At 46.5% G+C, this 17,391-nt stretch overlaps 1 protein-coding gene across 3 annotated transcripts in view; it reads left to right on the forward strand.

Annotated features, from left to right (window-relative positions):
* EHBP1L1 (EH domain binding protein 1 like 1) overlaps positions 1-17,391 on the forward strand; it is a 745,047-nt gene that overhangs the window by 251,150 nt on the left and 476,506 nt on the right. For all 3 annotated transcript variants that reach the window (XM_069644852.1, XM_069644854.1, XM_069644853.1), the window contains exon 2: positions 1,586-1,643. In XM_069644852.1, the coding sequence (XP_069500953.1) occupies positions 1,586-1,643 (58 nt within the window). The remainder of the gene's footprint in view (positions 1-1,585; positions 1,644-17,391) is intronic.

The raw sequence follows: 17,391 nt of genomic DNA on the forward strand, positions 1-17,391 counted from the left end.
TGTTGCTGGTAGTTTTGACCAGTGTTACGGGACAACTATTATTTAAAATGAGCAATTTGCAACACAGTTTACCAGAATAAACTCCCTGTGGGTACTTTTCTAACAGTCTGAGACAAAATAAACGAATTGACATTTCTGAGTGTGGGACACTTTTGCACTGATGCCCGAGCCAATTTTATGCCCCAGTCCAAACCTGCTTCCCACAAGACAAGTTCGTTTATCATTTGCCCAAGTATTGCAATTGTTCGCCTTCATACACTGTTAAGGCCCACATCACATCACAGGTTATTACATAGACACTGTTGACTGCCTTTGGCAGCACAGTCTGCCTTCCATGTCCGAGGCAGAAAGACCAGGATGGCAACTTGAAAAGCAGAAGGAACAGTTTCATGGGAGAGGAGTTTAGCATTGCCACACTTTCGCAACCTCACCTGCCTCGCTGGTGATTTTTCAAGTGAATTGCCTGTTGCTTACCATATCCTATATACCCTCTGGAGCAACACCCAAGAGACAAAATTAATGGTGGTTCTAAAACCCACCCTACACGCAAAAACTATGTTGCCACAATAGGTGTCGCTAATGTAGCACCTTTGACCGAAGCTGTATGTGATGCTAAATCACCATCTACAAGCCAAGATTATGTACACTCACTAGATGTTTAAGAACCAACATTGAGCCAAAACTAACTGTGGTCCTAAAGTAACAACTGTGAACCAAAATGAATTGTGGTGCTATGGCACCACCTATGAGCGAAACATATTTGTGGGGCTAAAGGGCCACTTATAAGCCACAATTAATTGTGGTGCCAAATCGTCATCTATGAGCTAAAACTGTTACTGTCTATAAAGTATCATCAATAAGCCAACACAAATTGTGGAGCTAAAGTGCCAACTATGAGCCAAAACTAATTGTGGCCCTAAAGCATTATCCATGAGCCCAAACTAATTGTGGGGCTAAAGTGCCCAATATGAGGGAAAACCAATTGTGTGGCAATGCATTATCTATGAGGCAAACTATGTACCCTCACGGTAGGCCAAAACAAATGGTGGTGCTAAGGCTCCATATGTGAGCCAAAACTAATATTGGTGATAAAGTGCCAAATATGAGTAAAACTACTTAAACATTGTTGGCAATAGTTGGAAGTGGTGTCCAATGTTTGGAAATGGCTGAGTATGGTTTGTGATGGTTGTCAATGGTTAGTGATGAAGATGCTCCAAGTGGATGTCCACTTTCTAACCCTAAAAAAGCGTTGCCAATTGAAACAAATTCCAAATGCTTGGTTACAAAATGGCTGCTAACTGAGGCAGTAAACCGAACAACACACAGGATCTATGTTTCTGACATTCATTCAAACCTTCATCTCTACATCTGTAGCATTAATTTTTAATCACATATCGGTGCCGCTTAGCACCAACTTAACTGAGACAACTACAAACAGACTCCTATTTAAACGTGAAAAAATATACTGTGGTACTTCGTACACCATGTGGTTTCCACCTCTAGGAAATCATTATATACAATCCAATTTCAAGCCATCTCAACCGCTCCGACGTTGCTTTAATCGTCCTTTCTTTGTGTTTCACAGGCAGCCGGATAAATTGATTGTGGTCTGGACCAGACGGAACCGACGCATCTGCTCTAAGGTTGGTCACATGCTTATTTTTCCACTGTGCATGACACGCTTATGCAAAGATGATGGACTGGGCGCAGCTGAGAATAGCAAGTAGCAAGAGGGCAGATGATGCTTAGGGTCCAGGTTCTTTGGAAGAGCTGTGTCTGCTGAAAGGGGTCCTGGGGTGCAGGACTGAGGTGGAGGGCGGTTCTAAGATTCCCAAGGACTTGTGCGGCAAGAGACATGCCTGGCCCTCTAACGTGAACATGAAACGTGAAACGACATTATTATTATTATTATATGGAGCAATACCATAAATCAGGCCTTTAAAAAAAATACTACAGTTTGAACTGAATCAGGTCTTCAAAATTCTAATTTTTGCAGAAAAGACACAGTGACCTACAATTATTCACTGATGCTCAAACACTGTAGTTACGGAGTGAAGCCGGATTTGAGACCAGTCTACATTTTATGCACTTGACCCATAATTCCGAAGCTCTGGTTGTTAGAAATATTTGTTGTTTGGCTTTCAAGAATACTATGCTAAAGATATGATTTGAAAAATATACACATTTTAATAAACCAACCGGATAAATATATAAATCCTTATACGAACATGATAAGGAAAGACAGTATGATAGTAGATTTATTTTCCCCATCTCGAATGGAAGACAAGTCCCACCAGCTTGTAGTAATCGTTCCACACAGTGAAGCTCTTCCCTTTTGTGTGTTTGTCTGTCAAATAAGCAAACTTCATGAAAAAAAATGGGGACAGGTTAAAAGGTGTTTTTGTGCCAATCATTTTAGTTGCCTTGAACGAATGCTCAGATTTGGGTAGCTGACTGCGATCTGGTGTGGGCTTTCGGAAGACTACTACAGGATATTCTCCTACACGTTAGTTAGTATCAACAGTTATCTCGTAATTTACTATAGTATACTCCACAATCTTATGAAGATTGTCATGTTGTGCGTGGTTATACGGTTTGGTTTCTTATACACCGCAAATTAAAATCCAGCAACAATAAACACAGTGGGCCTCATTACGACTTTGGAGGCAGCCATGCCCTTCTTAAGGGCATGGCTGCCTCCAAAATCGGGTCTGGGTTCCCTGAATGGGGAATTACTGGGCCATTCCGAGTTTGGAGGGCCCGGTAATTCCTCCTTCAGGGAACCCGGGCCTGGGCCTTCCCCATTCCCATTTGAGCCCCCATAGGGCTCAATGGGAATGGGTGCGGGAGCTAACAATGGGCCGATTACGACCGACCCGTTGTTAGGGCCGATTACGACCGGCCCGTTGTTAGCTCCCTGGTCCCCTCGTGGGAGCCGCTCTGGACGTCTGTTAAAACCAGACGTCCACATTGGGTCCCGCGAGGGAACCTCGTAATATTGCGGAATGGGTTTAACGGCGCTGCCTCCATTAGCGGCGCCCGTTAACCCATTCCGCAATTGTTGTAATGAGGTCCAGTGTGTTGTTAACAATCAAACGGCGATGTTCGTACATATCAACCAAAGACAATTATTTAACAACACTCATCAGTGTCCTTTCTTTTTTACACCTTACATCAATTCGTGTGTGCAACCTGGTATGGAGGGCTTTTAGAAGGGAAAGACTGCGACACCCTGAGCTCCAGTCCTTAGTGGTGGAGGTATTCTACTGCAAATGCGTTATCGATCGTGTTATTTTCCCCACGAAACAGGAATAAAGATGCCAGTGTTAACAATAATTCTTCGTACATGCAGTGTTCGAAGTGAGCGGGAGCGGTTGGGAGCGGTGCTCCTCTACTTTTTTAAATTACGTTTTACAGCTCCTATACTTTTACTTTAAAAAGAAACCGTTCCGGAATGGTTTCGTTTAAAATAAAAGTGTAGGAAGACGTTGCAGCTTGCACTTTCAGTGCATTGCACTGAACATTCCCTTAAACAGCAGGTGCACGTGTTTGGGGGTTTGTATTGTGTGTAAGAGGGGGTGTGGTGATGGGGTTTGTGGGGAGGGGAGCAGGCCAGCAGGGAACATAGTTCCACTACTTCTTTTGGTACACTTCGACCACTGCGTACATGTCATAATAAGCCAGACCAAACAGTGATCGAAGGTGGCAGGAACTAAAGGGTTAGACATTGCTTTCCTTTTTTGAGACAGCCCATCATTCCCTTACTTGCACTGGTGAAGAGCTGTCTTGCTTCAAAACCATTGCTTCAGTGTGTTTTGATGCCTGCTTGGAACATAAAGGCCATTTCCTAGCCAACACAAAACTGCACACAATGTGATCAGCGCTTGTCTTTTGCGTTTAAACGGGATTAACGTTAGATTGCTGCAGGGGAGTGTTCTGAGTGGGTGTTTAGGGTGATCGGCATATCCGAGAGCTGCAAATGGTGGGTGATTAGCGTCATGCTTTGGGAAAGTTTGACTGAAAGTAAAGCTGTTTTTAAAATGCATTTTCTTTCACTCTGTTTATTTCAATCTTGATAGTATGGTTGTAAAAAAGTGTTGGGAGTTGAAGTGGAGAAGAAATGGGACATATGTCAAATAGAGGCTTTGTATTGTAGATGAGTGGGCGGTGTTAGGGGAGTATCCAGCATTACAAGAGTGAGGGGGCGGACGGCCCACGAACAAAGTCCTGCTACTTTTCACCCCTAAATGCAGTGCACACAATTCCATGCGGTCTCATTCAGGCCCCCAAATCGCCCACCCCTGCCCCAATTACTTTTTTTGGTAACATTAGTAGCAGATAGCATTTTAACACATAACAAAAAATAAAATAAAACTGCAGGATCATTACAGATGCAGGAAACTCATCCACTAGAGCTCTGTCCAGGCGCTCTGGGACAAAATACATGCACATCTCCTAATTTGCAAATGGATTGCACCAACAGAAGTGACTTCACAGAAAAGACCATTGCAAGGAGCATCATCAGTCTTTGATACTTGGAGGCACCATGGCAGTGACTTTAGAATAAGTTGCCATAAGTAAACTGAGTGGCAAATAACTTTGTGATGCAAAATACCTAAATTGCACTATTATTATATATGGAGCAACTCTATAGTCATTAGGCTTTTATTTTTTATTTTTACAATAGCATGATATATTAACATAAGCTATGAAGTGAATCAGAATCACTTACAGAGCTGCAGATAAGACACAGTGTGATTACATGATCTGTCCAGGATCACACACTTTTGTTAAATGGTGAAACCGGGATGTGGACAATTTAAGCTACTGAGCACATCTTCCCAGGTTTAGTTGATATAGCTATTTATTAAGGCTTTGCTTTGAATTTCATGGGCTTAAATAATACTTTATTTATAGCAATGCCTTGGAAGCAAACCACATTACATAATAAACTAGCCTTTCATAGTAAAATAACTATGCACTATATACATTGTCATAGCAATATGTTGAGGAATAAGAGTATGGCTTTAGTTGTATTCTCCCCATCCTGCATGCAAAGTTCCAATAGCACCATGCCAATTAATGTGAGCCTAACAAATCGCCCTTGGGGTTTAAAGCCGTAGGGCCTCATTACACGGTAGGCGGTAAGGGTTTACCGGTACCGGTACCGGTAAATCCTTACCGCCTTACTACGAGGTCCCTTTGCAGGTTGGGGAATTTAATGCCTGCTTTTTGCAGGCGTTAAAAACCAACCCGCAAAGGGACCCAGGGAGCTAATTACGGTACCGCAATTTGTGGTGCCGTAATTAGCGCCTTCCCCATTCCCATTATGCCCTATGGGGCAAAAATGGGAATGGGGAAGGGCAATGGTGGAAGGGGGAATTACCACCCCACCAACCTTGGAATGGGGCAGTAATTCCCCTTTTCACCAAGGCGGTGCCGGTATTTTACCGGCATGAACCATGGCGCTAATAGCGCCATGGTTCTCCGCCTACCGTGTAATGAGCCCCTAGTCATTATTTCATAAAGCATGCAACATTATGCACCCTTCTCACTTCTGATCACTCCCTCCCATTTCCATTTCTAAAAGGACAAAAGTCCCTGCTAAAAGTTCCCCCTCCCTCCCATCAGTGTTTAATGGCTCACATTGTAATTCTCTGTTGAGACAGAGCAATGTGAGAGCTCCTCTGCTGCCCGGAGCTCCTTGGGATATTGTCCTGGCAGCGGGACACCTCTCCCGTTCAGAATGGGTAATGTGTCCTGCTGCTGGGACAAAGACCACGCTCAGCAGGAATTGCTCGGCACACATTTTCCAACCAGCGGGACACCTTCCCCGTTGGGCACCCTGAATGAGATGCCGAACAGGAACGGTGCCCTACTGACAAATGGCCAGGTCTGGCTCTTAAAATAGCCACTGGGGGGCAGCTTGACCCCCCCCCACCTGATCCCACCTTTCGGTACGCCACTGGCCGGTGTGTGTGTGTGTGTGAGTGTGAGTTTGGTAGGGTTTGGGGGTGATGTGTGGTTGAAAGGGGTGCATAGTTCCACTACGTTTCTGTACATTTTGACCACTGAGTCCAACCCCAAAGACAGTCTGCAGGGCCTCGGGGGAAGATGCTCATTGGCTTTGAGTGGTGCATGGGGAAAGATGGTATCGCCTCGCAAAGAAACAGTCTTTCCAGGCGCTACTTTCAAGACCAGGTAAGATGCAGAGGGTAGCTGCTGCCTGTGGGGCCCACTTTAGGTGGGGCACTGTGCGACCACACTGACGGTTGTGGGATAGTGTCAGCCCTGCATGAGATCCATGATTTGAGACTGTGATGGGTCACATTTATTAGCATAACTGCTGAAGATGCGAACTTGGATGTTCTGGCAAAGATCCAAATAGTAGAGCAACAGGCGTGGCTGCTTGCCAGTGCAGAATTGCTAGAAAGGCACGTGGGAACCTGTACAAGGGGGTGCTGCAGGTTAGGTCATGATTGACGTTATTTGGAAGAAGATTCTGATGTTTTACACATTATTCATTTTGTGGTAACAGTACTTTTTCTTTGAACCCATACATGGAACTAAACATTGCTAAGCCAGCGTACTGTTTCCAAAACACCTTATTTAAGCATTTCTCCAGCATGGGGTCTTACATGGATTCACATGCTCATGAATATTCTCCGTCATTAGGCTGGGAAACCTCAGTAAAAAAAAATATTAGTTTAGCTGTAAGCTAAAAACTGCTTGGCTCCTCTATAGCCTATCAGTATCACTTTGCGCTATACTGCCCCAACCAATGACACTCGTCTTCCTAAGCGCCACCCCTGGTGGCCATCTTCAGATTTTTACTGCACGTTTCTCGTGCTGGGAGTCTTTGTGTTTTGCTCCTTGAAATCCGACAACCTTTTTGCTGTTTTTTGAACTATTTTTGTGAGAATTCATAGATTCTTCACCTTCCTCTTTCACGTTGTGTCTGCCGGCGGCGGAGACCCGTTGCTGGAGGAGATCCTTTATCCATCGTTGGATCTCCAACTCGTGGCACCACAGGCCCAGTCTTGGGCCTTCCAATCAACACTGTGGCAGACGCCATAAAGAAAAGTCTTTTTAGGTCCTGTGAGAACTGCGGCCTGAAGAATATCTTCATCGAGGATCGGCACTCCAGGTTCATTTATTGCCTCTATCCTGACCACGATGCGCATGGATGCCCGATTTGCCAATCCTTTTCCTCGAAGACACGGAAGGACCGCCATCAGCAGTTGGTGGCATGGATCGAAGACGGTAAGGCCTCTGAAGTGGCCTCCGAGCGTAGTCATGCTAAGGACCGGTCAGTACAAAGAGCGTACTCCCTCAGATAAAAAGAGGTTGGGGTACTTTAAGGATGTCTCCTTGGTGAAGAACCAAAAAAAAGGCGCTCCAACGCCTTTGTCATAAGCGGTCGCCGCGGTTACGGGACCCAGTTCGGAGGGAGGCCGGTCACCATCACTGCCTCTGTCGACAGTTAGCCTACCGGTAGGCAGACTCATTCCGTCCATGAGAAAATCGCTGGCATGAGCGGCCAAGCAGATACTGGTCGAAGGGCAAGTCATCCAAGGACCCGTCACTGACTCCACTCAATCGTCAAACATGAACCTCATCGACGACTTCATCCACCATGACCCCGTATACAAAGATTGCTCTTCCTTCTACGGCCACAGCACCTAGGGGCTTGTCCACAACTGTCACCTTTACCACTGTGTTGGTTAGCACATCAAGGGTTTCCTTGCTGCCTCAACTTCCATCAGCATTTCCGATGATAGTCACGTCACCTCTTTCCCTAAGGGCTCTGGCTTAGTGTGGGCATGCCTTCAGCTGAGGACTTCCTACCTAAGCCTACCAAGGCTGCATCACTCTGCAGGACATGGTATTGTGTGTGGAACCAATGAAGCGGGCAAATTCATGGAGTGATACTGCTTCCTGTTGCAGTATACCTCTTCCGATGCCTGGGGGCGACCAATGCCACGTGGGTACAGTCCACCGCGGCTATTAGATTGGATTTGCTTTTGTGCCATTTATTTGGTCTGGGGTGTTGGGTAGGGAGATTTGCCAGGCAGGAGGCATGGCGCAGGTGTGCATCCAGCATCCAGCACCTGCACAAGCACATATGAACATGTGGGCTGGAACATGCCATGCAGCATGCCCACAGTGTGCTGGAAGGTGCCAGTTCCAAGGAAATGTAGGGCCGACATAAGCTTCAGCATCGGGGGGTAATGCAGTTCTGATGTTAATCCTGTTCTGTATGTCGTCATGGATCAAGGCAAGTAGCTCTACAATGGTCTCCCTGTTGTGAGACAGGCATGGTATCAAGAGATGACATAGGCAACAAGGGTAAGAGCTTGGAAACCTTTATTGTGTTGGTGTAACACCTATCTTGCCCTATCTCTAAGTTGTAATTTCCCTCGACTGATGTATCTAAGGCCAGTCTAAGTCTGTAAGTCCAAAACAAAGTCTGTCTGTGTCACAACCTATGCTTGCCCTCACATCTAACTAAATATTGTGTAGGGATTATCTTGCTCAACATAGTAGTGTTCAAAAGTAAAAGACGGAGCTGAATTGAACTGGAGCTCTTCTCTGGCTCCTTTTCCCAGTTCAAAATAAATCAGTTCGCAAAGTTCCACGGGTGTCTCAGGGCTCTTTTCAAGACTCTTTTAATTCACAAAGTCTCACAGCGTTTAGCCAGATTCCCTTCCTTCCCCAGCGTCCAAAGCTTCTTGGTATCACAAAGTTCAATAAGCCTGTTAGGGTTCCCTTCCCCAAGTTTAAACTTCCTGGTTTTCACAAAATTCAATAGGCTTCACAGGGCTCCCTTCCCAAAGCTCAACCCTCTTAGTTTTACACAGTTGAATAGCCTTCTCAGGGTTCACTTCCCCAAGCTCAAGCCTCTTAGCTTCACACAGTTCAATAGGCTTCTTAGGGTTCCCTTCCCTGAGCTCAAGCCTCTTAGTTTCACACAGTTCAATGGGCTTCTCAGGGTTCCCTTTCCCAAGATTAAGCCTCCTTCGCGGGCCCCCTGGTCCTGGCGCAGTTGTCAGACCGCATGGTTCACCCACTATAGGTTGCGCAGCGAGGTGCCCTGGACTTTGACTGTGCCCCTTGATTGGCTAGTTCAATTTCGCCAAATAACATATTTCTGCTTTGGCTTTCTCCAACCTTCACTTTACATGTATTTGGGTTTTGCTCACACTTCACTTCTTCACTTATCTCCCCTTCTGCTGCTTCCTAACAGTCTTTCCAATTCCTCTCATTCTGTGCAATTGCTATTATAGATACATTTCCATTGTCCTTCAGTTTCAGAGACTTTCGAGAACGCACATCTTTTTATGCGTGACCACTCTGATACATAGTTTCACCACATTCATTATCTGCATCTCTTTCGCTCATGTCTTTAACTTGGGGATTTCTCCATAGCGTGCCTCCTGCACGCAATCATCTGGCCACAATGTAACTCAGCAGCTTTCATACGCATACTGGGTTTCTCATTCCTTTTGAAACTCACCGGTCACGTTGTCGCTTCTGTCGGCTTCAAATCTGCACAGCTTCTTATGGCTGAGGTCAGCGTCTCACCATCTGCCCCTGAGACACTCCTGGGGCTCCTCCTCTCTGCCCATGAGAACAAGCACCTCAAGCATTTTCAAAAGGGATCAGCATGCCTCTTAACTCCCTTAAATGAACTCCGGGTCCCTGGAGACTAGGCTCCCTCGCCACGCTTTCTCTCAATGCCTTTCTCTGCAATTGGTTAGCGTCCTGGCATTCTGTTCTCTGCCGGCTGGTTCTGGGCTGTTTAGGCATGACAGCTGTACTTCCAACTCGCTCAGCTCCCATACCACCTCTTTATGCCTCTCCTGTGCTCGCTGGAGGCTGAGGCTTCTTCTTCTTCTCAGTATCGTCTGGTGACATGAAGGGTAGGACGGGATAGGGAAGGTAATATCCCTCAAATACTGAGGGTGAGTAGGGTGAATTAGCGCTAGAAAAGGGGGATACCATGTCTCATCTAGGTATCTTTGTTTCCTTGCTTTTCTTCTTAATTGGGGTGGTTTCTGGATGTTTCCAGTATTAATGGGACAAGGATAAAAATACCCACAAATGTCTCACCCTATGGCACCCTCTCCCCAATACCCAAGGACCCTTTGCTGAGGTCAACCTCCCTCGCTAGTCCACCCCCAGGGTCGGGTTCTGCCAGCCTGGTCTTTCTCTTGGTTACCTGATGGGGCGGGGGATTCTAGAAGGGCTAAATGTGAGAATGCCCTCAGATTTCTCATACTGTTCAGCTGGTACAGGGTAATCAGCTGGATGTCAGTTAATGTCCAGGGTGAGACCCTGACCGGGGGAATGTGCCCTCACCTTGCATGGCGTTTCCTCATCCTCTCTGCGTCCTGTGCTGCTGTTCCTTTCTCTGCACCTCACTGTGGAGCAGAAGGAGTTGCATGTCCCAGTTTGCGATATCTAGTGGCAGCCTGGTGTTGGGAAGTGTGTTTGGGTCAGGTGTAGGCCTTTTGTGGTCTTTCAGAGTGGATTGGGTGCGCCTTGGACTTGTCTTGCATCACCTGTATGCATTTATCTCCACCTTCTAGGTGGAGCTAACTGCATTGTATTTTTCTGCGGAATTACCCCCCATTTCTGGTGGTATTTCTGTGGTATTTCATCCTGTAATACAGCGGAAATACCAGTTTCACTCTTGGTGGTAATTCCGCCAGCGGAATTAGCACTGGGGCTAATTCTGCCAGTGTTAAATCTGCCAGGGCTAATTCCACTGGCAGAATTAGCGCCGACACCTTATTGGGAGGTGTGGTACAACTGGTGGTAATTCCGTTACTGCCACTTTTAACATATACCGCCATACTCATGATGAGCCCCATTATATGTTATTTGTACTGTCTCGGCATTTATTTTAATTTTATTGTTTAAAGCACGATCTAGCTCGAGAGCAGCATAGCGCTGTACAGGATGTGGGTACCTACAAAATGTGGGGACCGGACTAATGTCTCCCTCTACCGGGATGAAAGTCTAGAAAAAATGTCTCCTATGGGAGACACGTTAAATTTTAATAACCCTAACTATACACCCATACTCATCAGTCTTGCATTACACTCAAAGCATCCTCTTCGAATGGATTGTGTCCTCCCACGTATTCCTCATCTTTGACACTTGTTGTCCATCTTCAGCTGCTTCGGCAAAATATTTTTTATGGCTGAGGGTGCTGTGCATCGATGGCATCAAGTTGATGTTCCTCGAAGGCCTATATAGCACGCATAGCGCCCGTTGGCTTCAGTTCTGTTTTTCCGCAACAGCGTTTGTTTCGAGTGAAATTCAGCACGCCTCATCTTGTGACTTACGTAACAAAATCATCGATAAATATGTCTTCTTCTTCGACATTGTCGACACCGAAGTCTGATTTTAAGAAATACAGAGATTGTGGATCGTAAATGTCACTCACTGACCCTCATCGCATCTGCCTGTGGTGCCTCGGGTGTTCCAAATGCCAATCCATGATGGGAAAAGCGTTGAGGGAACGGAAGGGGAAACTTAAGGTAGGAAAATTCCCCCAAAGATCCCCTACCCGACCCGCTAGGCCTTCAACCGACAAGTCAAGAGGCGACTCTCCTCGGAGGAAGAAGGCCAAACGTTCTAGGTCGAGGAGTGGTTGCCACCACTCTTCTTCGTCTTCCAAAAAATCGAAGAAGTGGCACCGAAGGTCGCCTTTATGACTTCTTCATCTGACGGTTCCCCTGAAAGGGTTGCATGCCCTACACAAAAATCAACACTGACTGAATGGGAAGCCTTCAGGGTGCAAATGTTGAACATTTTTGACAAACAAAGCCATGTTCCCACCGAGCCTTCGGAAGAAGCCGGAAAGGAGAGGTCTTGTCCGAAAACCTGCACGCCGTTGAGCCCGGGTAAAAGGCCTCATCTGCATCAGGTGCCCTTGAGGCCCCGATCTGAAAAAGCAAAGGATCACGCGAGACATAGGGAGAAGTCGAGGTCGTCAACGCCATTGACACCTTTGATGCTGGCTATGCTTTTGACCCCCGGCAGGCCTTCGACGCCTGTTAAGCCGTCGGTATCAACATCAGCGCCAAAGCATTCGACGCCAGCTGCGCCACATTTGCCAGTTAAGTCGTCAGTGGCTAGCACCCCTTCAAAATCAGCATCTACAAAGAGAATTTCGACGTCGACGATGTCGAAGCCTGTAGGTACAAACCCAGACAAAATGTATGCTCCACTCCCGAAAAAAGACTTCCTCAAGTCCCTTACTTCTATTTATGAAGAAGAGCAGCATTTGGATAATGAGGAAGCCCCATCTGGTTTACAATATGGTACACCTAATGTACCAGAGAGCTTTATCTCTGAGGAAAGCAGAATGCAAGATTTGTGTGAAAACTTGCAAACAGCAAGTGGGGTTGATACCTCCACAGAACTTGAGTTTGGAAAGCCTGAACCAGGGGAACATGCTGACTCTTCTTATAGACAGTTTATGTCAAAAGTGGGCAAGTATTTGTGTTGGAGTAGGCCCCCTTTGCCTTATGGCCAGGACAACCTCACAGACATTCTGGACAAGAACCACAGACTGATCCTATTTTGAACTTTCATGTGGCACTGCAGAAAATGGTGGCTAGGAACTGGGAGACTCCGGAATCTAATCCGGCAGTCGACAAGAACTTGACTAAAAAATACTGCCACTCCTGTAGCGACCCCGGCTACCTGTCGAAACACCCCACTCCGGAAATTCTGGTGGTACAGGCAGCTACGGCTACTTCGAAACAAGCTGCGTACCCTACCATCCCTCCTGATGGGGACAACAAGCGCGCAGATGGATGGGCGAGGAAGGTATTTTCTCCAGGGAGCATGGCATTGAAATCTGCTAACTCCACTTGTGCCCTCAAGAAAATGTTCGGATACTCTATGTGATATTATCTCCATGGCAGCAGAGCACATTCCTGAAGGGGATGAAAGGGACAGCATCTTAACTATTGTTAGGGACGGCAAAGAGGCCATGTAGAGTCCCTTCAGTCAGGATTGGATTCTGCAGATAGCATCAGCAGATCCATGGCTACCAGCACCATTATGTGTAGATTTGAATGGTTGAGGAAGTCTGGTTTTGCACCTGATGTGCAATCTAGACTTCTCAACATGCCTTTTGACGGGTCTCATCTTTTTGGCAACAAGGCTGATGAGAGCCTTAAGAAGTTGCAGACCTCAAAGGGTGGCAGCCAAGTCTTTAGGCGCCACTATTAGGCAACCTCAGCCTTTTCGTCCTAGTGGGCAACCTTGGAGGGGTAGATCTTTTTGCTACTACTCCTCAGTTGGAAGGGTGGGAGGAATGGCGAGTCAAGGAGGCCAGAGAAAATGTCCCTGTGGTGGATGGGGTAGAGGTGCAAAGCCAGCTCAAGCAGCAGCCTCCTTAACATTGGCCTCTGCAACAGCTGCCACAAAACCACTTTGAGGTCTTGAGTCACAGTTCTCCAGTGGGGGGCAGACTGTCACAGCATCTAGAAGAATGGCAAGACATTACTTCGGATGCTTGGGCTCTAGAAACCGTAGCCCACAGTTACTGCCTTCGTTTATAAGACCTCACAACAATCCACTAGGGAACCACCCTTTGAGGATTCCGGGTGTGTTCCTTGTGCCAGAGATTTTAAACCTGCTGGAGAAAGGTGCTATAGAACCAGTACCTGAATCGGAGAGGAACAAGGGATGGTACTCCCCATATTTTTTTATCCCCAAAAAGGACGGAGGACTGAGACCCATCTTTGACTTGAGATACTTGAACAAGTTCCTCAGGAAGGACAAGTTCAAGATGGTCACACTTTCTGAGATCCTTCAGGCCCTCCAACTCCAGGATTGGTTGGTGTCATTGGACCTTCAGGATGCTTATTTTCATGTGCCAATCCATCTCAAGCCAAGGAAATACCTGAGGTTCGCAGTTGGCGGTTCTCATTTTCAATTTTGAGTTCTGCCATTTGGGCTGACCTCTGCCCCGAGGGTTTTCACCAAACTGATGGTGGTAGTGGCAGTGAATCTCAGGAGAGGGGGATTCACGTCTACCTCTACCTGGATGATTGGCTTATCAGGGCGTGTTCCCCCGAGCAAGCCCTAGATCCTGCCACTCTCTTCACAGATTGGGCTTCCCCCTCAATTACAAGACGTCCCATATGACACCTTCCCAAAAGCTCCAGTACATCGGAGCTGTGTTAGACACATCCTTGGGAAAGAGCTCGCCACCCGAGGTGAGGGCTCAAGACATTCTTCAGATGGTTATCAAATTTCAGAGTGCCCAGAATCTGCCGGGCTTCGTTTTTTTGAGGTTGCTCGGCCTCATGGCATCCTGAATTTTTCTGGGCCCGCCTGAAAATGAGATCCCTACAATGGGCTCTAAGGACACAGTGGTGCAATTTTCGGGAAAGATGTTGGAACGACTTCAGATTCCAACCAGAGTCTCATGGGATCTTCGGGGGTGGGCCTGCGAGGAAAATATTCTGAAGGCAGAACCTTTTTGGTAGTCATGTCAAGAGATTAAGGTAGTGACGGATGCCTAACTCATGGGGTGGGGAGCCCACACCAATGATCTGACAATCAGCGGTCGTTGGTCTCCATCAGAGTCCAAACTGCACATCAATTTTTTGGAGCTGAGAGCAATCAGACTAGCGCGGAAGGCTTTTCTGCCCTCTGTACGGGGAAAGATTGTCCTGATAATGACGGACAACACAGTGGCCATGTACTACCTCAACAAGAGAGGAGGTGTAGGGTCACTACCACTGTGCAGAGAGGCAATGCAGCTCTGGTACTGGGCAATTCAAGAAGGAATCTTTCTAACAGCAGTTCACTTAGCCGGAGAGGAGAACACGGCGGCAGACGCTCTGAGCAGGCAGAGCATAGTCTCCCACGAGTGGGACCTAGCTCAGGAAGTCCTTCAAGAGATCTTCGCTCATTGAGGAACCCCTCAAGTGGATCTGTTCATGACCAGTGTCAACCGGAAGTGCAAACTGTTCTGCTCCAGGGAATTTCCTCCAAGAGGAGCTCTAGGAGATGCGTTCATAGTGGACTGGGAATTTCCACTCCTGAATGCGTGTCCTCTGGTCCCTGTTATTCCTCATGTAATCAGGAGGTGGAGAAGGTTCAGGAAACACATGATTCTAATTGCTCCGGACTGGGCCAGGAGGACTTGTTATCTGGACCGTCTGGACATATCCATCTGTCCTTCGATACGTCTTCCACAATGAGAGGACCATCTCTTGCGAGAGGAGGTTCGGGTTCTCCATTCAGAGGTCAAAACTCTCAACCTTCTGAAAGGCTGATTTACAGGGATTGGGACCGACGGTGCTGATGATGTAATGGAGGTGTTGCTTTCAGCCAGAAGACCAGCAACAAAGTCTTTGTACTGTTGCCGTTGGAATAAGTTTTGCAACTGGTGCAAGGAAAAAAATGTTGATTCTTTTCTGTGTAAAACTCTGGTACCATTAAAGGCTACTTGACAGCGCTGTCCATCTTTAAGCGCTCGTCAGAGGAATGCTCCTATTTCAAAATACCACTGGTGACTCAATTCCTAGAGGGGCTCGCTAATGTGTTCCCTCCATCTCCTTTCCAGGTTCCGGTTTGGGACCTCAACCTGGTTCTAAAATTCCTGATGTGTGATCCATTTGAACCTCTGCATACATGTCCGTTAAGGTTGTTAACCTTTAAGTCAATCCTATTGCTAGCTTTGACATCAGCCTGTAGAGTGAGCGAGTTGCAGGCACTTTCATCCAAGCCATCCATCTTCCACAAGGACAAGGTTGTTTTAAGGGTCAAGCCGTCCTTTTTTGCACAAGATCATTTCAGACTTTCATTTGAGTCAGGAAATTGTTCTTCCTTCCTTCTATCCTCCACCTCATCCTGTTAAGGAATAGGAAAGACTCCATAGATTGCACCCTAGGAGAGCGTTAAGCGTTTACATCTCCAGAATGTCTAAATTGCGAATTGATGACCAACTAGGATACACAGGATACAAGCAAGGTCAGGCTGTTTCCAAACAGAGGAAAAAAGGATAACTCCAGGACTCTGCGCCAGTAGGTTTTCTAATGTACAAAAATTAAACAGATAGCCCTCTTCTTAATGACACGTGTTTCGGCTCGCCTGAGCCTTTATCAAATCCGGGCCAATGTTGAAATGATAATGTCCATAAAACGGTTGTCTAGTTGTGAAGTCACTGGGATAGATCCCCACAAATCAATATTCTTGCTTCTGAATTACATCGCGTTGGATGCAGCCGACGCAATGTAATTGAGCAGCAAGAATATTGTCGGACTAAATTTCACAAATGTTCCATGATGGGGGTTAGTAAAAAGTGACAAATATATTGTATAAGAAACTTTTCTATTACACAGGCAGGGGTCTGGACTGGTAGCCTCAGTCTCTTTCCTCTGGCCATCCCCAGTGATCGCATTAAACTTAGATGGTTTCCTATGGCCAAATGTTAACGACAGGCCTGTGACAGACTAATCACAAGATCACATGCTTGTGAAGGTCTCTTCCCCAAATTCATACCCTCAATGCGCTTTATACAACAGGAAACAAAACATTGTCGACAGACGTGTGTTTAAGCCTCTGATGGAGAGGTTTTGACTACACCGCCCCTCAGTTTGGCTAGGCCTTCATCAGGACAAACAGAAGATAGCTCCCCATGATGGAACTGAAATGTATGGCAAAAGCGGACCCTTATATTCCCACGTTTTCACCCTGGGGACTCAGTAGCTCTCCCTTTCAAATGCTGTTAATGCTGTTCTGAGTGTTTTATTCATGATATTGGATTTTCCTTGTCGTCGAACAAATCACAAGTTCTGGGATTTCTCAAAAGGGCTGAACTTCACACCATTGTTTTTTTTTTGTTTTTTTAAACTCTTTATTATTTTTATGTTTAAATCAAGAACAATAACAAACAAAACCACACATAACATAAGTGGCATTCTGCCACTTTGCGTGGATTACACTTAGCATCTTCCATCCTGGAGCGATCAGGTGACCATGCTACCTTAGTCTGCTGCTGTCCATGTGGGCAGTCGCGGAGTCTCTCCCTTGTGCCTTCATTCACTTGGGGGCCTCAAGTGCATCTTTCCATCGTTTATTGTTCCTCTGCTCTCCTGGGATCTTCCGTGTCACTTTCCTCTCTTTGTCCAAATTGGTCCTGCATCAGGGAGTTCCATGCCGTTATTTTTTGCCCTGTTTCCCCTTCCCCTCTCTGCACCGCCCTTATCCACAACGCAGCTTCCGCCAGTGTCCAATTCTGGAGATCTGACCACCATGAGTCTATTGTTGGGCCTTCCCTGGAATTCCACGCCATTGCTATCTACCTTTTGGCCAATATGCATATTAAGTCCATCATGGTCGCAAGGTGCG

This window comes from Ambystoma mexicanum, chromosome 2p (genome assembly GCF_040938575.1).
Source record: "Ambystoma mexicanum isolate Mex_15411 chromosome 2p, UKY_AmexF1_1, whole genome shotgun sequence".
NCBI lineage: Eukaryota > Metazoa > Chordata > Amphibia > Caudata > Ambystomatidae > Ambystoma > Ambystoma mexicanum.